Genomic DNA, 22,740 nt, shown 5'->3' with positions numbered 1-22,740 from the left:
ATGGATGGGCTGGCTGCATCTGAAATCTTGTCTCACAACCCCACTGAGTTAGGAGAGCGGTCCGCTGGCCTCATTTTGAAAGTGAAGACAGGAAGGCTCAGGAAGTTAAGCAACACATGAAGCCTGGCAGCTCACGTGCAGAGGGTCACAGACTGAGAACGGGGTCATCTGATTCCAGACCCAGGGACATCTCCACGGACCGCTCCCAGCTTCTGCAGGTGCTCACAGGCCTGGCCATGCATGCATCTCCAATTACGGGGCGGCTGAGTGAGGTCCATCTACTCTGTCTTCTCTAACTCACACGGGGGTGTTGTAGACGCAATGGTTGGGGACTCCCTCACCTCTTGCTTCCCCTACACTGATGGAAGATGCATTTAATTCAGGCGCATAATGCTTTGGTACCAAGGGCCGAGCACTGCCCATGCCTCTACCTGGCGTTAGCCTTCTGTTTGCAGCAAATTGATCACAGCCTCCTGGAATCACCAAGAGCCTCGGGAGCCACCCAGGAAGGCTCCTTCTGCTTCTGCAGGAAAGGAACAGGCGCCTTCACAGTTGAGATTTTTACGCATTTAGCTAAAAAGGAGGGAAAGCTTGCCATTGTTTTCTGGCTACACACAGAGGAGTGATTTCACCAGGAGAAACCAAAAAGCAAGACAAAGCCCACTGGGCCTTCACAGCACACCCATACCTCAGCATGGCACCGAATCCTTTCTTCTTGATTTTCCTCTCTGGGTCTTCATTTTCTTCTTTCAGCTTTTTCTCCTTCACTTTCAGTTTGCCCTTGTCCTTCTTCTTGTCCTTCTCTTTGGGTTTTTTGATTTTCCTGGCTTTCTGTTCCGCGTCCTCCAGCTCCAAGTTGCCCTGAGGGGTAGATTCACAATTCAGAGCTCCTTGGCCAGAGTGAGAGCTCTTATCAGACAGATGGTCTGTATGGAGAGAAAAATCAATACGTGTGGTCAGGGGCACTCACTGTTAGTAGATCAAGAAAAGTTAAATGTAAAATACAGAGGAATGAATAAAGCACTCCAGAGTTCTACCCTTCCACGTGGCTACCTGTACCCTTTGAAGAGACAACTGCCTAAATCTGGTTACTTCAAGTAAGGTTTGCTGTTGGGAGGAGGGAGAAGTGGGTGGTTCAGCCGGTGGTATGAAATGTTTGATACATGGCAAAACATGAATATCTCTGAAAGCCAGCTTGGGAACCTCGATCGGCTCCGAAAGCCCATATGCTGGCAAACAAACAGGGCAAGTTTATTTCCAGGAGAGGTTTCTGAGGACACATGTAACCCAACTGCTTCTACCCAATTAATGCAGTCAGTCCTCAGGTTGAGGCTGCTTCTAATGACTCAAATAAGAATGTCAAGAAATGCATACTTAGTGCTCCTACCCGTCCATGTAGGAAAGTGAAGGAGAACATTTCTTTAGCATTTGCACTGTCAAATAAATTTCATATCATGTTAGCCAGTTCCATGTTCGTTAAGCCAAAGGGCAAAACATATCAGGAAAATGAATTACTTTTAATATCAAAAATTTGTGATCCTTAAATAATTTTTCTTTGTCGTTAAGCACACATCCTTGCCTATGATTCGCAGATGATAATGAGATGAAGAACGTGGGTAAAGAAGCACTTTGTCCTACCAGCTTCTAGCTCTTCAGGTCCATCATAGGATTTGTCAATGGCTGCCCGGAAACTCTCGTTGCAGCCTCGGCCGCGAACCATGTGCGGCCGGGGCCTGTGGAAGGGAAGTTCGTTCTTCCTGACCTCAGCAACCGCAGTCTGGAGGCTCTCCAAGGAACTGGACTTTTTCAAACCCAGGGTTGGACCAAAATCTTTGCTTGGAGATTCTGGAAAAGAAAGGGCAAAATGTCACCCTTTCCCTAATGAGGCACGGTGTGGGGTAGTGGAAAAGTCTGTTGTTCCAAAAATATTTGTTTGGGCATCTTAAAAAAGGGGGTGTTGAGTGAGTAGGGTTTGGGGTTCGACCCCAGTTTTGCCAACTTTTTGTGACTTTGAACAAGTGGTTTGAGTTCTTGGAGTCTTAGTTTTCTTTTTTGTAAAGTTGTGGTTAGGATTTAAAAAAGATAACATATATTAAATAAATATGCCTGTGTGTATATGTGCACATACACAGATATATATGAATTTGAAAGTTTCTAGCAGTCTATAGAAATTGTACACGCACACACACACAGGGCATCGAAGATGACGAGTGCTTCTCTCACAGTGCCCATCCCAAGTGTTACCTTCGTTGTAGCTTTTTAAAAAATAATTAATTTAATTTAATTTCTTTTTTAAGATTTTATTTATTTGAGAGTGAGAGAGCATGAGAGAGAGCATGAGCATGGGGGAGGGGCAGAGGGAGAAGCAGACTCCCCACTGAACAGGGAGCCTAATGCAGGACTCTATCCCAGGACCCTGGGATCATGACCTGAGCTGAAGGCAGCTACTTAACCAACTCAGCCACCCAGGTGCCATGTAGCTTTTTTTTTTTTTTTTAAGATTTATTTTTTTAGAGAGAGAGAGAGAGGGAAAGCATTGGGGGGAGAAGGGTAGATGGAGAGAGAGAATCTCAAGCAGACTCCTCACTGATTGTGGAGTCCAGTGTAGGGCTTGATCTCATGACCCTGAGATCATGACCTGAGCTGAAATCAAGAGTCAGGTGCTTAACTAACTGAGCCACCCAGGTGCTCCTACATTGTAGCTTTGACTGTTTCCATGACTATTTTTATGATTACTGAGTAACATACTATGCATAGAAATCAACACTGAAGTGATTGTAATTTTTATGATTAAACACTTTACTCTAGTGGCTATTACTGTATCATGAATGCAATTCATTTAGTCAATAAATAAATAAAGCAAAGCAAGAAAGTAAACAACTTTTCTGTGTCAGTGCTTATTGTTCCAAATTGCATTTCTATATGGGTATCTAGAAAAGGGGTAATTTTTAAATGTAATATATAATTCCAAAAAGAAAAAAAAACAAGTGAATTTTAGTAATTTGTTTTCCGATATATAATATTTTTTACTAGCACTGTTTGGCCGTGTAGCTGTCCCCTTCCCCCACGCCACGACCGCCATTCCCAGCCACAGCCAGGCTTCCGGTTGTCTATAGCAGGATTAGGCTCTCTAAATACCAGCTGCACGAAGATTATTTTAAAGATGGAAGGAATTCTATCAGGGCCCCTTTCTACCAGGGCGAAATCTCATGATCCTCTCCAGTTGAGAAGGAGGTTATTACCACTTGGAGGCTAAATTTGCATTTCTGGGAATAAATTACTTTGCAGTTTTTCCATAGCTACAGATTGAGTACATACTAAGGGTTATGTGCATAAACTACCTTACTCAATGCCTCTTTTCAATATGTTCTAAATATGTTAAAAGTAGTCAGAATAATGACAATAATTCTAGTAGCTAACATTGCATGGCATGCTTCGTCCTGTTCTAAGCGCTTTACCTGTATTACCTTACTATATTCCTAACAGTTATTATTATTAACCCCATTTTATAGATGACGAACTCATACACACAGCAGAGAAATACTGGTATAAAATTACACACTCAGAACCGGGAACATCCTCAGGCAGCCTCACTCCAGCATTTCTGCTCTGTACTGCCTAAAGATAAACTTGGCCTCTGCCCTCTACTTGATGACTCTAATGAGTCAAGCTACTTAAACTGGCCCACCGTGTCCTCATCTCCAGAAGAAGAGCATTAGTCTAGATTAGTCCTGATAAGATTGGCCAAACAGGCAAACTACAAAGATCAGATGTTGCTATAATTCTAGTTTCATCATTAACTTACAGGAGGCAATTTTGCACTTTGAACAATATACATGATGACAATAAACACTGCATTTTGCAGGTGACAGTGTATCTTTGATCAACGCAACAGAGATGAGATTAAGCGAAAAAAAATTACAAGAAATTTCAGGTACAAATTTCAGATGCTACTTGCAAGTCACAAACACTGAGACTATGTTACTACTAAATCCGCAAAGAGGCATACTTCTAATATTCTCAGGAAGGAAGGTAAGTTGAAGAAACAAATTGGATAAGACTGTTTCTGACAAGAAAACAAAAGGCAACATAGAGGTTTGGGGTATTGAAGCAACAGTAAAAGCTTTGGAGTTTACAGAAAATGTTTTACACCATCAACCCCTAGGGACGTCTGACATGAAGTTTGGTGAAAACAAGAAGATGAAGAACACTATCTCAGAAAGCTTAGTTCCTCTGTCAACAATAGTAACCATTTTTATTTATTAATTGCCATTCAGGAGATTATATTAGAGCCCAAACTGTAAGTATTCATGTCAACCTTTTGCAATAAATTCTAGGGAACATGAAAGTGAATAAATCATCCAAGATATAAGGCACGCTATCTAAGAGGAGCTCATCTAAAGCTCAGCAAGAAGTCGTATTTGAGAAGGAACAAATACAGTGTTACTCATTCTAAGCAAACTGAACATTAAGGATTCATGGATTTGCTGGATTAATAGAGCCAGCAATTAATTCACTTTACAAAAATAAATAGAAGCCACAAATTAGAAGCATCGACTGACACTGGCCAAAATTACAACCTAGCTGTCTTGGATGTAGTACATGGTAAAATTAAAAGCAAAACTAGTTGAGTCCTAGGTTGTGAATGTGAACTCAGGGGTTTTCAGGCTTGGAAAAAATGTTTATATTTATTCCTGGGGAGTCAACAGGATGTAGCAGTGGCAGGCTGATGTGAGAGAGGAAAATCTGAAATCAGGAAAGCCTCTGCAAGGTTTCACAGGGGCACCGAACTGAAGTTCCAGGTGAAAGAAGACTCTGATGTGGGCCTTGACCAGGGTTCCACATCTCCTGTAGGTGTCCCAGGGCTTCCGACAGAAGAACAAGGCCATGTTACTGGTTATGGGAGGGATTATTATATCAATTGATGGGGATCAGCACTAAATTCCAACAAAACACTTAGAATGAAGTACCCCATCACGTAAAGATTGTACAGAGTACAATAAATGGGCACATTTAATCCCTCTTCTCTTAGTCTTACCCTCACCAATTCAAACTTAGGTTGACATTACCTAGGAAATTCTGTAGCTTTTAGAATGGGAAGATCCACGGTCTATTTTTAGCCTAACCATTTACACAAATTATATTTTTTCTAAGCTCCCATTAAAAACAGAGGTCTCTCTGAAGGGATAATGTAAAGTAATTAATCAAATTCAAAACCTCAGTCACTCTATCCCATTGAAGTCATCCCAAAATATGATGACTCCTCACATTTTCCTCGGCAGTTGATGTGATATTGGCTGGGGCTGATTTTAAGCAATTGTCTGAGAGATTGATCTATGAATACCATGTGTTATCAGTCTCAGGGTGGGTGGACTCTGTCCAAATTTGAGCATTTACTTGTCCCATTTTTGGCGTCTACAGAACTAATCTTAATATGATTGTTCAGTGATTTCCAGGCCAACCTCACTTACTTGCCTATGCCAAGAAATAAGTCTTCTTTCAAACTTTATTAGCAAAGCTTTATTTTTTTTATTTTTTTTAATTTATGACTTCTACATCCAGTGACCATGTTCTCTAAGATCCAGATAAACTCATCTTCCCATCAGAAACACTAACCTGACATACACAAACTTCTTTAAACAAATGATATAACAGTTATCAAGGGTGCTAAAAGAGGGATCTTACATGATAAAAATGATTCTCAATGTCATATAATAAAAATATTCTTAACGTTCCAGCGCCAAATTTTTCCTTACAATAAAAGCCTCATAAGGAGATATCACTGACATTTTTTTAAAAGATGCTATAGCACTTTCAAAGATTCGTCTATTCCCAGACGAAGGACGGTCTCGCGTGACTGAGTCCCAGAAGCCTTGCCCACAAAGAGTAGAGGGGAACTTCAGGATCATGTCTTTTGGTCCACCAACCCTCAGACATATCCACTACTCCCTGTCATCCAGAGAAACACATTGTTATGGAGAGAATGGATGCACACAACAAGATTAAAGATTTAAAGGACTAAAGACTTCTCCATGTGAGGAATGGGCATGAAAGAGGTGGTCTCATGACACAAAGAGCTACTGTCTAGGTCAACAGGTACCACTACAGAACTGACCCTTCACACCCTGAGAAACCACTGCCTCCATAGGTAGAAAGTCCCATTCACACCCTGAGAAGCCACTGCCTCCATAGGTAGAAAGAAGTCCCATTCACACCCTGAGAAACCACTGCCTCCATAGGTAGAAAGAAGTCCCATTCACACCCTGAGAAACCACTGCCTCCATAGGTAGAAAGAAGTCCCATTCACACCCTGAGAAACCACTGCCTCCATAGGTAGAAAGAAGTCCCATTCACACCCTGAGAAACCACTGCCTCCATAGGTAGAAAGTCCCTTTCACACCCTGAGAAACCACTGCCTCCACCTTCTAGGTAGAAAGTCCCATGTCAATGTATCACAAAACAGAAAGTCCTTCCTGGAGGACTGTCTGGATGTGGACCTCAGCTTCCCTGACTCAGTCTTGGATTCCCGCCCCATGACTGCAAACTGCTGTTGGTTCCCTACAGGCAGGTGATTCAGATAATAGAGAATAAAAGTCTAGAGTATCATTAACAGTGAATGATTAAGAGGGGAAGCTGTGAAACATCCCAACAACCTCCACTCTGCCACTTACTTCCCGAGTTATTAACCCCTCCGTGCTTCAGTTTCCTTATGTGTAAAATGATGGTAGGACCAGCATGGAAGAGTATCTGCCGCATAGTCTATGCTCATAAAGCAGTAGTGATAATTACTGCCACTATACTTTTGTGTCACCTCTATACACCTGAATAAGTGAAGGCCTAGCCCAATTTAGTTGGTTGAGTCCACCATTGCATTTTTTTTTTTTTTAAGTTATACTTACTTTTTTGAGAGAGGGAGCACGCCTACGTGCTCACGAGCAGGGAGAGGGGCAGAGGACGAGGTAGAGAGAAATCAAGCTAACTATGCGAAGTGTGAGCCCCACGTGGGGCTCGATCCCACGATTCTGAGATTAGGCCTGAGCCAAAACCAAGAGTCAGATGCTTAGCTTCCGCACCACTCAGGTGCCCCTCCACCACTGCATTCTCAACTACAACCATTCCTTCTGCAAAAAGCTGAAAAGGGCTTCCTAAAGAAATAGCATCATTTCTTTTTTATTCAAAAGTTGAACTGATTTTTTTAAAACAACTCCTTACTTTTTTTTTCTTTTGAAATAGGGTATATGTACCCATCTGTTCACTGCATCTAGAGACTATCACTGGGAAGACTGAGAGTGGAGTCTCGGTTGCCCTTTCCTTAAGGCTATAATCATTTAATTAGTCTGAGATTTCATTGGCAATATTTGAACTTCCCATTGTAGCATTAAAATCTTGCAATAAAAGAATACCTTAATCCAGAAAAACAGTAATTGGATCTTCCATTATTGATGAAATTGCTTCCAATACATTCTTATTAGAACATAAGGAATTATTTTGGGGAAGGTATTCACTTTCAGATATGTGGCAAGTTCTTCTCCCAGCTAGGGCTTTATAATTAATAAATACTTATGATAAATTAAGAATAAATAATGTATTAATTTGCACATTTCAATAACATCAATGGCCCCCAAGGCACTTAGTGAAAATTAATTAAGTTAGTGCTCCTCCCTCTAAAATAAAGGAATTGTGCCCAGTAGTAAACTGGGGATCAAAATGATTGCAGTGCTATTCAGGGGTCACAGCATGAAACTTAAGAAGGCCGGGAATTCGGCAAGATAGCTTGCTTTCATTATCAATTTGGCATTGCTGTATTATGAGCAATGAACTTGGGCAAATACAATAGAAATGCTTTACTTGCTTCATGGGGAGTTGTGATGTGAAATTAATAGCCTTAAAACTCTTCGAATGAAAAACTATCATAAATTCCAAGTAGGAAGTCACAACACCACTTTATTCTCCAATATATCCCGCTTTGTCTTTTTATTTTAGATTACACTTAACTGAAAATTTTGTATATTTGATTTTTTTAGTAGTTTCCCTAGAGGGAAAATGTCTTATGTGCTTTAATAGATATCATTGCAAATCCATTAGCCTAGAAAAAAAGTTCTCCATAATATCCAAATGTATAATTTCCTAAATTATGTTATCTGTGCTGTGTCCATAATGGGCCTAATTACCTTCTTGCCTATCTCAGTATTCCAAATATTGATCATCATTCCAAGCTTATCACTGTGCCCCGTTTCCTATTCATTACCATAGGGCATAATGTAATCTGGTTTATACATTATCTGCTGTCAAATGGGTCTCAGTTCTTTTACTGGCAATTTCCAAGTTCTCCAGGAGCAGAGATTTTTCTTTTAAGTCTCGTAAATCCCAGGGTCTTTTATCATTTCTTGAAATTCACGTCAAATGTTCAGTAATGAACTTCTCATTAAGATTCATACATTTGCATAATCTCTCCTCCTCTGTCTCCAAACATTGTCTATTTTAAAGTGAAAATATCTAGAGAAAATACGGGAAGATTAGGTGAACAAATACAACACACTGCTTTGATGATGAGTGTGGGCATGGCCCTCCCGAAGTCTTCAAATCTCTGCCAAGTGTTGTTACACAAGCTAATTGTTACTAAAAGTTCCTTCTTTGATAAACTGAAAGTCGAAATCTTATGCCCGATTTTGGTGCCTTTCCTGGACTCAAATTATGTGCAATAAATGTAAAGAACAGTGAATTTATTGCACCAAAAACATTCTTGTGACACTTGTTTTCATTTATTGTCTATTTTGTGGGTAAGGAAATATTTCCTGGTTCAATTTAATGGGTAAATTATTTATTTATGTACTTATTTATTAAAGATTTTATTTATTTGTCAGAGAGAGAGCACAAGCAGGGGGAGCGGCAGGCAGAGGGAGAAGCAGACTCCCTGCTGAGCAAGGAGCCCAATGTGGGACTCGATCCTGGGACCCTGGGATCATGACCTGAGCTGAAGGCAGATGCTTAACTGGCTGAGCCAGTAATGGGTAAATTATTTAAAAATATGTGTATATAACCATATTTCTGGGCAGATTCTGTTAAGGCAACTGAAGAACTCAGACAAACCCATTCCCAAAAGCCGGTTTGTTGTGATCTTTTGCTTACCCTCTCAACTAGCTTATTAGGAAAACCCTTACCTAATTAAAAACAACAATAACAAAAACTCACAATTGGCATTCAAGATAATAATGAATTTAAAAATTGGATAAATAGCACTTGTCTCCAAAAGGGAATATGGCTACTTAGAGGAAACAAAACAAAACAACTTTAATTATTTAACTGGGGGAAAAAACACTTGCTTGAGAGTCCAATAAACTGTCTAATGTAGCAAGCTTTTCCACCTGTGAAACAGGATCAATAGGATCGATAAATGCCACCTATCATTTTCTTAGTCCTGTTGACTTGGTATCCTCAGCACAGGGAAGCACTACATAAATATTTGTTGTAGGGATAAATGAAGGTGAAGGTAAAGGGTGTATACAGCATGTGGATGCCCCTTTTCTCCAGGGCTGTGAGGGGCAACCAAATTTTATCCGGACAAACACACCTCAGAGTTGTGTTACTTCCTCAAAGCACTCACACAGCATCTTGTTCTTTGTTAATACAGCCCTTAGGTTCTTTGGTGTCACTTTCAAGGGTTTAATAATTTCTGCCCTATCCATACTTATTCATTCATCTTCTCTATGTTTTGCCTTTCTTTTTATATTAGTCATTCCCTTTGCTTAACTTTTCTCTCTGTAATATTAACCTTTTGTGCCATTTCTATCTCCTTGAGTGCACTTTAGTCTTGTTTTTCCCACCGCCAAGAACACCTCTATTTGTCTTCCAGATCCTTCTTGTATACCTTGGGAACAGGCTTTCACTCTGAATACAAAGTGCTTCTGTGATTCTACTCGCCACCCCACCCTTTCCTTTTACCATTTACTCTGTACGGCTTGCTTCAGCAGCACATCTTTCTTCTGCTTTTGATTGTTGAGTGGTTTATGCCCTATGTGGTTGTATACTATAGTACTCTCAAAATAAAGTATAACAGAAAGAATTCTAATAAGTCTCTTTAAAACCATTAGCATAACTAAAAGTTCAAACCGATTGATTTCTTGGATGAAGACACACAAAGATGTTTTTACATGATGTTATGTTAATTTAGTATCTGTATTTCTTAGGGTCAAATATTATTTTTGCACTTTTGCTTTACCATTTTCTCCCCTTTTGATAGCTGACTGTACTTAAAAGAAAGAAAACACTTCAAATTCTCAGTTACTGAGTTATTTATAGAACTGATAGAAAGTGTGTTTTTCGGTTTGGTGTGAATATGAATAACAATCTCTCTATGGATATATTTGAAGCAAGATTTCAATCTAATGTTAAAGTGTCGAGCCAAAATTAAGTCAGCTATCAATGAGTGTTTACTGAGTATGTTTTATGGCTCAGAACTGTGCTTGGTCCTAGAGGTAACAGAGGCTAAGTATAATAGTAACAAACACTTCCTTGTTGCTTTATAATTTACAAAGTTCTTTCCTATACAACATGAGATCGCATCATACACAATTGAACTTACCCAAATTCACTTGTACATTCATGTCCAGAGAGAGCTCAAATGAAGAAGGAGGGTGGGCGGGCAGAACTAAATAACTTATGTAATGGGAGTAATTTCACTCACCATCCACCTCAGGGAGAGTAGGCTCTAGAATGAATGCATCTCAGAAAGGGCAGGAGTTTGGAGAAATGAACTGTTTCCTGTGAGTCTCTGCTTTTACTTTTTATCCTGGGTAAACATTACATTCTTTTTAATTGAGATATAATGGATACATAACATTGTGGAAGTTTAAGGGGTGCAAATGATGACTTGATACACATACATATCGTCAAATGATTACCACACGAAGGTTAGTTATCACCTCACATCATTACCATTTTTTGGTGTGTGTGGCGAGAACATTTAAGATCTACTCTCTTAGCAACTTTCAACTATATAATACAGAATTCTTAACTATAGTTTCCATGCTGCACCTAGATTCCCAGAACTTCATCATCTTATAATTAGAAGTTTGTACCCTTTGACCAACGTTCCACATTTCCCCCATCACTAAGGTCCTGGCAACCACCATTCTGCTCTGTTTCTATGAATTTAGCTTTTTATGATTCTACATATAAATGAGATCATATAATATTTGCCTTTCTCTGACTTATTTTAACTTAGCATAATGCCCTCAAGGTCCATCCATGTTGTTGAAAATGGCAGGGTTTCTATCTTTTTTTATGGCAGGATAATACTCCCTTCGTGTATATATACTGCATTTTCTTGATCTGTTCATTCACTGATGGTCACTTGGGTTGTTTCCATGTGTTGGCCATTGTGAATAACGCTGCAATGAACACAGGAGTGCAGATACTCTTCAAAATAGTGATTTCATTTCCTTCAGATAGACACCCATAAGTGGGATTGCTGGATCACACAGTAGCTCTATTTTTAATTTTTTGAAGAACCTCCATACTGTTTTCCATAATGGCTGTACCAATTTACACTCCCACTGACAGTTCACAAGGTTCCCTTTTCCCCACATCCTTGCTAGCACTTGTTATCTCTTGTCTTTTTGCTAACAGCCATTGTAACAGGTATGAGGTGACGGTCTCTGCTTGCTGCTTATGTCATAAGCATCCTATCATAGGAAGGGTCATTCCTGAGTTTCAAGATTTCTATCTTCTATGGGTCCCCATGCTTAAACCCAAGCTGATCACTTCATCTGATGCTTGACTGAAGAAACAGCTATCTGTTGCAGATAATTTTGAATTCTGTACTTTAAGGTGAATTTGGATGATTTTCAATAATATTTTATGATTTCCCTTTCCCTGATGACTTGAGAATCATTCCTGAGAGGTGGTACCTCAGTACTGTATCTCATGTAAATCTCAGAACAACCACTCAACTCAATTCTCTTCCAATTCCTTTAAAAATTCCCTGAGTTTGCTGACAAAGAAATGTTGGCCTTTTGACTTGGCAAAGCCATTCGGATGTTCTATAAGGCTTTCTTTACTTTGACAACCCAGGAATTAAGCTCCTCCCACTTTTTCTGAAGCCTCAAAATAAAAGATAAGGTACCTACTTTCCTCTAAGATGTTATAATCCATGTGCTGAACGAAGATGAACACACACGCAGTGATAACACCAGATAATGAATAGGAGTCCCTTCCCATTTGTGAGGGAATATATCCATCTGAGGATATATATAGATCCCTAAAGCTTAGAAAAGAAAAATGTTTGATTCCTGGCTTCTTCAGTAGTGGTATTTCCAATGGGCGCCATGTTTTCTCTTCACTCCACTAATTAACTGCTTTTTTGGCATCCAGTAATAATCTACTCTTTAGAGCAATAGCTATAAGAAGCACCGGTTCTGGCGTCAGACCACTTAGGTTCATTTCCCAGTCCCATTCTATACTCACGGTGTTACCTCTGATGCTCTCACCCCTCCGTGACTCAATTTCCTCATTGGTAAATTTGTTACAGATTTTTACAATTTGCTATGATGACAAATTTGTAAAATTTGTAACACAGAGATAATGATTGCACCTTCTTCACCGGGTAGTTAGGGGGACTATCTGATACCGAGCTCAAACATGATGACTGGCACATGTAAGTATTCAGTAAACATTAGTTTGTACCATATGTCTTCTTTTATGAGTAATGTTTACACTCATTAGGAGGATTTCTTTACAACCAACAGAACGCCAAGAGGATTTCTGTTTCCATAGCCATATATCATGGGCCTGGGGCATCATTAGCTTTGACTTTTCACTCTTCACTCAAAACTAATTATTTTTTGTATTGTTTAAGACTTTTCGTCACTTTTCAAATCATCTTCTACACCCTTCACTTCTTTCAATAGCCCAAAAGCCTTGTTTCTTACACAGGTATTTTCCATAAAGAAACCAAATTCTAAAATCACTTGCTGGGAATACCCAAGTCTGGGCCAAGTGAAGAGCTGGGTGACTCTTCTCCCCCAGACCAACCCATTACACCATCAACAAAATGACAAGCCAGGAAGCGTCACAGACTTTGGGGGTCACAGGGCAATAGACAGTGCTGAAGACTATAGAGCCAAGGATGCTGACATATAGCATAGTTCTGGGCTAGAGCAGTGTGGACATGTGAAAGTCCAGAGAGGACAAAGCACCCTGATCTTCGGTCACTGGATAAGGCTACGTGAACAAAGCAAGACTTGTCTTTGAAGACGGATCAGACACAGGCAGGAAAAGTAGGAGGTGAGCAGGAGCTCCACAAAGGAGGAAAAGCATGAGAAGAAACCTGACACGTCTCTTTGGTGGTAGGGGTATAGGATGGATAGAGTGACCGGTAAGGGAAAGTGACTGTATTGGGGATTGGTGGGAAATAAGTAGGGGTAAAGTAAGATACGAAATCTGGCTGAAAATGTGAGACTGCAGCAGGTGGCAATGGAAATCCTTTAAAAGTTTTTCACCAGCAGAATGGCTTGGTAATATTGGTATTTTGAGACGAGAACACGGAAGAAATACATAGGAAAAATTAAGGAGAAGAAAGACTGCTGTATTATATGGTAATGGAACTCACTGCAAATAAAATATCTTGGTCTTTACTTTCATCCTTTTAACAATTCCAACTTCAGGCCTTTGTGAAGCAATTTCTTCTAAAACATTTTTAGTATGATTAGTCATCTTTCCTTACAGTGAATGGAGCTACTTGCCCTAGACTTTTCTCTGACCAACTGGGAAAGGCTGAAGAAACATGGTCTCATCTACTTGGGAGGCAAGAGGTGCTCCTGGATGTGTCTCTGTGAATGGGTAGGACAGGGGCACCGCCTGCCACCCTTAAGCTTCCTACTGGCATGGCTAAGCTGTGATTGCTGCGGCCAGACCTGATGCTATCTCCTCTTAAGCACACTTTATTGTATTTTGTAATATATAATGATTAATAGGCAGTAAAACTAATAACATGGGGGCACACAAAATAAATGAGGTGGCAAATATGAAAAGGAAGTCCCACTTAATGTTGTTGTGAAATCTGACAACATGTTGGAATTTCCCTATACCTCAGCCCGAGGAGCCCTTGCCAGCAGGAAACAAGGTTACAAGAAGGTGGCATTTCCATTAATAACTTCCCCTCTGGGAAGTCTATGATCAATCTTTCTTGTGCTGAAATTCTTGTCAGATTGTAGTGAAATTTCAGAGTAATGGAGGTACTGCTATATTCCATCTCAGGGAAGCTCATGGAAGAACGGGAAGAATATCACAACTTGCCAGCTATCCTGATCTGCCCGTTTTACCTACCCCTGGTATTGACATTCATTTTTTTTTCTACCCAGTATTCACCATTCCTGATGGAATGAGTATCCTGTTTTTTTGGGGGGGGGTTTACTATGCTCCCCCCACTTTCACCCAGAAGTGTGCTTATGACCCAGGCATAACTTATCAGTAAATATCATCCCCTGGTTGGTTCAGGGATAGGCTGTTGGTCCACACACAGCTAATTAGAACTAACCCTGGTAGAGTGACCAGGAAAAAGTCATCTTCTTTGCTACCGGGGTTGCTGGGGGGATAAGCCTGGAGCTGCTGATAGCCATCTTGCTTTTCCATGAAAATGAAGTCCAATGAGAGGAACCAGAACTGTGAGAAAAAGCACTGTTGACACCGAGACCCTAGATCCAGCCTTGTCTTTATGTAGATGCTCCTCTGAACTTTTCAGTTGCCTGAGTCAACAAATTATCTCCTTGCAAAAGCCAGTTTGAAATTGGTATTTTCAATTGTCACCTAACGAGTTGACCTAATACCCTATTCTCTAATGTTTCATCTCTATACCAACCCACCAGTTGTTTCTTCTCAGGTCAGACAGACACTTGAGCAACAGGGAAGGTTGTTCCTTGGCTATAGCGGTGAAGAGATCATAAGTACAGAGCTGATCAGAGCAGTTAGAATGGCCCCTCATGTTAGTCTATAAGCGAGCATGTTCTAGTCTGTTACTGATTGGGTTTTTCAAGAGATAAATTCCCCAACAGAGAAGACTGTATCAAACTGATCTTCTCATCTTGGCCCCTGACTCCTCTGTGAAGAGGGGACCATTTGCCAGATCATTTCTACTAACTGTAGACATACAACTAATTGCTATACACTTTGGAAAAATAGAATGGCTTTTGAAAGCAGAATAAAATGAATTCTTGCTATGGTTAACCAAGGGTTCAAACAACCTATCTGCAGTTGCACTAGTTAAATACATTGCTTTGGATTTTAAAGTTATGAATAAACTTAATATCACTCATAAGGGCCTGTTCTTCCCATTGCATTCCCGTGGCTACTCAACAGAGGCCTCACATGTGGGAGAAGATGGAGCTGCCTCACAGGGAAGAGGTGTCTGTTTCTGCAGGAGGGTTTGTGTTGTATGAATGTTCCTTTCAAGCTTCTCTTTAATGGAATTTCTAAATAAATGTGAATCCCAAACTTCTCTGTAAAAACCAAGGAAGTGATAGGCTAACAATACACATTTTTAAGTAAGAAGCTTTTTTTTTTTTTTTTTTTTTTTTTTAAGAGAGGGAGAGAGAAAAAGAGAAAAGAGGGCAAGGGTAGGGTGGCAGGGTGAGAGGGAAAGAATCTTTTTTTTTTTTTTAAGATTTTATTTATTTAAGGGAGAGAGAGGGAGAGAGAACACAAGCAGGGTGAGGGGCAGAGAAGGAAACAGACTCCCTTCTGAGCAGGAAGCCTGATGCGGGGCTCGATCCAGGGATTCCGGGATCATGACTTGAACTGAAGGCAGATGCTTAACCGACTGAGCCACCCAGGCGCCCTGAGAGAGAGAATCTTATTAAGCAGGCTCCACGCCCAGCACAGAGCCTAACATGAGGCTCGATCTCATGACCCAGAGATCATGACCTGAGCTGAAATCAAGAGTCAGAGGCTTAACCGACTGAGCCACCCAGGCACCCCTGTAAGAAACACCTTTTATGTGGACGTGGCATTGGAAGACTTGGGGTCCGGCAAGTCATTTACCTTTTCTGGGCTTCATTTCTTTATCAGTAAGAGTGGAATAATGAAAAATATAACACTGATGATGATGAAAACACCAGCAGCAGCTACCTGTCCAGGTACGTTCTGAGTGCCTGGGTGTCTGTACTCAATTATGTGAGGTACATATTATCATTATCCCCATTTGATAGTTGAGGAAATTGAGGCACTGATAAGTTAAATAACATATCTAAATTACCAGTAATGCCAATCTCATGGATTTTTGTTGTGATCAGTTGAAATTACACATGAATGAGAAAGCCATAAGGCTGCAACATACTATATATATGTGTGTCATTATGTTGCTACTAATAAAAAAAAGGGGGGGGGGTGTTTTCCTCCACAGCCATTACAGACATTGGACTTAATTGATCACAAGAAAGATACAGAAAGGTATCTCTCTGTGAACATCTGCTTATGGAGAATGAAAATGCAGAATTCAAAGGCGTCCCCAAACAAGGTGGAATATGGTAAGATGTAGAGTGGGGGATAGGAGTCAGGGGAGAAAAAGAAGACTCTCAGCTGAAATGGACCTCTGGACAGACTGAGAGATGGTCCTAGAGACAGAGTGGGAAAGAGGGGAGAGCAGAGGCCTGATGAGTGGTGGTAAACCCACCAATTTGTCTACTGTGGAGTGTTCATGTGGGGCGGGAGGCACGCAGAGGCGAAGATGGACAGAGAGGATGGAAAAAGAGCGAAGACCACTCTAGAAGCCAGATGACCAGGTGCATGATTGATCCCACCAGCAATATGAGACCTCTGAAGTCTGCGACTGTGTCCAAACACAGTCACTCAAATACACATGCTTATTTCTGGGGATGATAACCAAGGCAGGGGCTTTCTAATTGTACCGTGCACTAGGTGGGACTCATTTGCCCCACATGTGTGTGACCTTAGGACCTAAAATTGGGATGGATTGTTTTGCTTTGTTTTGGCTCAACAACAATGACAACAAAACTGATCTTTATTTAGAACTTACTATGTGGCAGGCTTTGTGCCAAATGCTTGTAATCTTTGGACAGTCCAAGAAAGGATTATCATCATTAATCGCCTCTTATAGAAGTCAGCCTCCCAGAACAGAAGCCCCAACTCTACCCCAAACATTGCAGAGCCCTATTTCACTTTTGATAGTTAATTATAATAAAAACACAAAAATGTATGGCTTTTCTAAAAAGTATTTATATCAAAAAAGAAAGGACTATTGGGTTCATTGATGATGCTCCCCCATGAAAAAAGAGCTATTTTTGTTCTTCTTTTAATATCAACTTTTGAGCAAACCAAATGTCATGTGTTATTCTCCCTGCCTTGTTCTGGGTAAGAATTTAGAAAGGAGCTGTGACGCATCATGAAATAGTTTTTCCCATCATCTTATGACTGAGTTATTGGCACTAGAAATAGCCATGGGGGGAAAAATAAATGTTTATGATGATTTAAAAGACCAATTATAAACCTTTGCTTTATTCCTTACTCAGCATCCTGCACGGCATGTAAAAACGGCAATGAAAAAAACATACTACATTTGAAATTTTAGCTGAGCAGAATGTCAGTTTTCAGTTACACTTACAGAATAAAAAACATTAGGCTACCATTAACAGTTTCAGAGTAATGGAGGCAAAGTGGGATTGTTTTCTATTATTATTATTACTGCCATTAATGGGTCAGAGCATTCCAAGGGAGAAAAGCTGGGGGCAATCCACACACTTTCAATAGAGCATTAACTCTTTCAGGTCAAAAGGGGGCCCATTCAGTGGACTGCACCAGGCGGTTACTAAATGATACCCTGGTGGCCTTTAAGAATTTATCTCCTGTCGAAAGAGCCTCGCTTACACATTTCTATTTTCTGTATTCGATCCCAACAAATATTCCAGTAAGAGAAAAGGTTAATTTGCAGATAATTATTTAGGGAGAGAGGGAATATTTTTTAAAGCAGAAAAACAAAAACAACCTGTCACAATGCATCAGTCACTGTGCAAATCTGGAAAAGGATAATGAGTCTTGTGAAGTAACAGAATTAAGATGAAAAATTAGAGGTGCAAGATGGAACGATTTTCTTTCACGGGAAGTACCTGGTGAAATAATTTTTTTTCCCATTGTTCATTTCACGCGATTTATATGTGACTAAGTACAGCTAATCCTGTCTCTTTCCAAAAGTTAATGTCATCGACTAGAATAATCTGCTTTCTTGATTTAATTGCATAGTTTAACCTCTGACATAACCTTTTAATTCACACCATGACAGCCACCCCGGCAGAAAGTTTTTCTAGAAATCTGAGTAACTTCCCCAAGATAACAACTACTTTCCCTTTTGTGGTTATAGAGGGGAATATTCTGCCCCAGATCATCAAATCCATCACAGCTGCTCCGGCTGTAGACGTGGCTGCCTCATTGCAGGGAGCGGGGACATTTATTGGGATTATCTGGACGTTAAAAGTTATATGCACAACAGTGTCAGTATACTTAACATTACTGAACCATACACTTAAAGATAGTTAAGATGGTAAGTTTTATGGTATGTATATTTTACTACAATTAAAATGTCTTCTTTAAAGGTGGTTCTTTTTAAAAGCATGGTTACTAAAAAGGGGTAGATACAGAATATTGATCAGATGATATTTTGGTTAATAAAAGTGTAGTTCCACCTTGATTCAAATAAGGGTGTAGGAAAAAAAACCACACTGTAAACATTTAAATATTTTGCTGCTTGTTTAGTGAATGGAACTGAATTTGGGGAACTGAATTAACAAGAATACTTGGCTTCTTAAAATGCTAGGAGAGGGGCACCTGGGTGGCTCAGTAGGTTAAGCGTCTGCCTTTGGGTCAGTTCATGGTCCCGGGGTCCTGGGATCGAGCCCCGCGTCGGGCTCCCTGCTCAGTGGGGAGCCTGCTTCTCCCTCTCCCTCTGTCTGCCGCTCTGCCTACTTGTGCTCTCACTCTGTCAAATAAATACATAAAATCTTTAAAAAAAAAATGCTAGGACAGAAGTCTTTGGCTACAGTAGCATAAGGACTCACACCCTCTGAAGGCTTTGGTTTTAAGTGAAGACCAAACAATGATTCAGGTGGTGTGGAACCAATGGACTGTAGGCAATTTTTAAACTGAAAGGTGGTAAAATTCTGATGTTATTTTAACACTGATTTGTTTTTTCAAATTATTAAGAAAGTTTCTCCTGTTTTAGCAACTTAAGAATGACAATTTAGGGAAGCAACTTAATTTTAATACCAAGAAATCTAAATATGTCTTGTTTTTCTTATTTAAGTCACTGAAATATTCAGAGGAGACAAATGTTAAGGGTTATGTTCAAGAAGGAGACAAATATTAAGGGTTATGTTCAAAGAGGAGACAAATATTAAAGGTTATGTTCAAAGGCTGAAATGCTGGGACAGAAGTCTCTGGCCACGTAGTACAAGGATTCTTCAGTAGGCTATCATCAGGAGAAGAAAAAAGAGATTATTAAGGTCAACTAACGAACCAAGTCCAAACACATGCCATTTTGGATTAAATTCCTCTGCAAAGAAATATAAAGATGGGAGTGGGATCTCCTCATTCAATATTTCTCTTTGGCTGTAGGCATTTTTATTTGAATTATTTCAGTATGAGTTTTTTCTCTTCGTAGCTTGGATTTTTTTGTCCTACAGTGAAATGATAATTCTTTGCTTATATAACCTCACTAATGCTGTATCAGAGTTTTGCTGCATGATCAAATAAAAGGTCTAGAGGTTGAGAAAAGAAAATTTGTTTAAACAAACATCTTGATAATTAGAAAACTGATGGGAAATTCTCTGCTTTTCTACAAAGAAAACCAAAGCTACCGATGTGAGATGTGCATAAGTAAAAGGCTTACAAGTACAATGTTTCCTTCTGTCCTCAACTCTAAATACAAGGCATTCTCACCCATGTATACATTTCAGGGCTACATTTGTGTATATTTCCTTCTCTTCTTTTGTATGGAAAATTAGGCCCTTTCAAGTGTATACACCTGGCCTGGAGATGCATTACTGGGCTATTTTAAAATGAAATGGTTTTGATTTGCTGATCAACCCGAAACAGTTCCCCATCCTCAGAAGACAGTCATGGTTCCTTCAAAAAGTTAAGCACTGACATTCTAGAAAAACTCTCCCCTGGATCATGTTCAAATCAGTCGATGATCAGAAGCATGTATTTTCTCAGCTTAGGAAGAAAAGTAGATTTCTCGGTTTGTCGTAAATCCAGAGAGGAGGGTTGTCCCTGGGACCTTCGGATTTGTCTAAGACTAGTCTCGGGAACTGGCCCCTGGCTCCGTCCTGCTCTTTGGTTGCCTGGTACTCTGTCCCTCTCTTCCAAATAGTGCTCAGGATCTGAGATGCTAAAATAAATGTTTATTTAACGTGATCAACCCAAATCCTTTTCTCTTTCAGCCTGCCCCTACTTTCCTGCACCTGTCTGCTATCGCATCACGGAATGCAATACCCCTGAAATGTTTATGACTTCATTTTATAGCTGCCTTTGCCCCTCCCGACCAGTAGAGCAGCGACTCTAATTTAAGAAGCCCTAAATATTGTTTCCATGGGTGACACAAGAGCATCAGGAATGGTGAAGCTCAACTAATAAAAAGGCTTTCACAGCATTTCAGCCTTTGCTCATAAGTAAAGTTAAAATTTATGGCTTTTAAAACACTGGATCTGGAAGAGGTCAGGTTAAACGGCTGCTCATAATAAAAGGAATCAATACACCACAGCATCTTGAAACAGCCAGCAAACTAAATAAACACTCCATCCAAATCCACTTGGCCCTGAATTAAAAGAACATAAAATACTGTATTTATTTGGTTTGTTCCCCATTCATCAAAAGCTTGCTTCTCTAGTTCTCAACAAATTCCACCCAAGAAAAGTATCAAATGTTTGTTAGCCAAATGGCAATTATAGAACGTGTCAAGGCTTTGGGTAATTAACTAAGTGTTAACTTCATCAGGAAGCACTTGTAGATGAGTTTACTATAAACACACAAATAAGACAAACAGCCTGGCCTAAAAAGACAACAGATTTTCTGATCCTTACTTACAAAACTGACATGGGAATTTGATATCCTCTGAGAACCAAAGCCTCCCTCCAGGAAAAAAAGAAAAGGAAAAAAAAAAAAGTGCCTTTTCAATAGTTCTTTTCTCCCACTCTGAACTCTGAAATTTAATATAGATTTTTGAAAGAAAATTAAACCATTTTAATAAGGAACAAAATCACAAGTCTGAAAATCAAGGGCAATTGTAAATTACATTGGGAAGAGAGAAATTAGTGAATTTGAAAGCAGGGCAAGTAAAGGCTACCCCTTTGATGATTTTTTTTTTTCTGCTACAGATTATTCAAGGTACAAAAATACCATCTGCTTTTCTTTGGTGACAAATAGTTTAATAATCTGTTAATGTTATTTTTCTGTTCAAAAGTTCATGCATGGGGAAAAGGAGTATTTTGTCCTAAAGCCATTTTTTTTTCCTCTGGAAGGCATTATATGAAAGCTATTTATGTCAGAGAAAGGTGACAGCTATTCATCCCTTCAGACAGAAGAAATCCTGACACAAAGGGACTCTTTTACCCTTCTCTAATAGCTTATGGTTTAATATTTTAAATGTATTTTTGCTTTTCATGGTTCAGCACAAAGTATGACTCTGGAATGAAAATAAGTGATCACAATTTATAGACATCACAGGGATACTTCTTTCTTGGTAGCTTCGGCTCATCTTTAGGCTCCCTGCTGGGAATCATCTTGGATTTCAGAAACCCAGCTTGATGGTCAGAAACACTGGAGGACTTATTTTCCAGAATGTGCTTCTCTGTGGTCTGGATTGACTCTATAGAAAACAAGAACTGTTCTCAAAGTGGGGGTTTGTTTTAGGGAAGTGATGTCCTTCCACTGAAATGGGACTGGCTGAGCCACTGAAGGCTGCCCCCGCCCTCCTCTGAGGGTCCTGCGTACCGTGAAAGGACTCAGCGGCAGCTTTTCAGGGTTTCAGGAGAAGACTCTAAAACTAGGCTGAGGTCATTCTCAGGTCCAAGCTTCAAAAACATATAAAAGCAGTGATTTAAGAAGAAATTCACCAAAGGATGGACATCCATTTAGTTTTCCCTTTGGACAATCTGACGTTTTAATAATGCCCTTGTGAAATTATGGCAAGTGTACATATTAAAAAAAAAAAGGCAAAAAAAAAATCTGAAAACAAAACAAAACCGAACCCTAAACATACAGAAGAATCTAACAAGAAAAGATGGTGATAGAGGAAATAATATGAATAGGACAAGTCCTCCATGGGGTGAGTTAACATTAGTGGTGGTGAGAACAGCAAAAACACGGTCCTAGCACACATTATAGAAGCTATGTTGGGAAATCTAAGTGAAACATTTGAAAAAGTGAAGAATTCTGACACGTAGCTTGTATTTAAGGTGGAAGGAGAGAATGCACTGGCAACAAGACCACTTACCTGGCAGTTCTTCTGAAAGGCAATGTGGAATTTCGGGGAACAGTTAGTATAACTAAAGGAATTGGAGAATGAACACTTTTATGAAGTTCTGTCACCTCCTGAAGTTCAGAATTTAAGTTTCTTAGGGAATTAAATGGTCACCATTTTTCATTCTCATAGTGACAGAGGGCTTACAGAGAAATTAAATTCATTAATTTATTGTGAAAGAGTTGCACCCAGCCTCCCGGGTACCCTGCAGCTCTTTA

General features: G+C 39.8%; 1 protein-coding gene across 5 annotated transcripts in view; it reads right to left on the bottom strand.

Moving 5' to 3' along the window:
• The window catches only part of PARD3B (par-3 family cell polarity regulator beta), a 1,000,807-nt gene that overhangs the window by 284,007 nt on the left and 694,060 nt on the right, over positions 1-22,740 (bottom strand). For all 5 annotated transcript variants that reach the window (XM_064586958.1, XM_064586957.1, XM_064586959.1 and 2 more), the window contains 2 exons: positions 1,639-1,845; positions 689-926 (listed from right to left, as the gene is read on the bottom strand). In XM_064586958.1, the coding sequence (XP_064443028.1) occupies positions 689-926; positions 1,639-1,845 (445 nt within the window). The remainder of the gene's footprint in view (positions 1-688; positions 927-1,638; positions 1,846-22,740) is intronic.

The sequence above is a fragment of the Mirounga angustirostris genome, unplaced genomic scaffold (genome assembly GCF_029215605.1).
Source record: "Mirounga angustirostris isolate CCGP_5_RB_7025 unplaced genomic scaffold, mMirAng1.0.hap1 SCAF_3, whole genome shotgun sequence".
Lineage (NCBI taxonomy): Eukaryota > Metazoa > Chordata > Mammalia > Carnivora > Phocidae > Mirounga > Mirounga angustirostris.
Note: the sequence above shows the minus strand (reverse complement) of the source record. Positions and strands in the feature narration are given on the sequence as shown.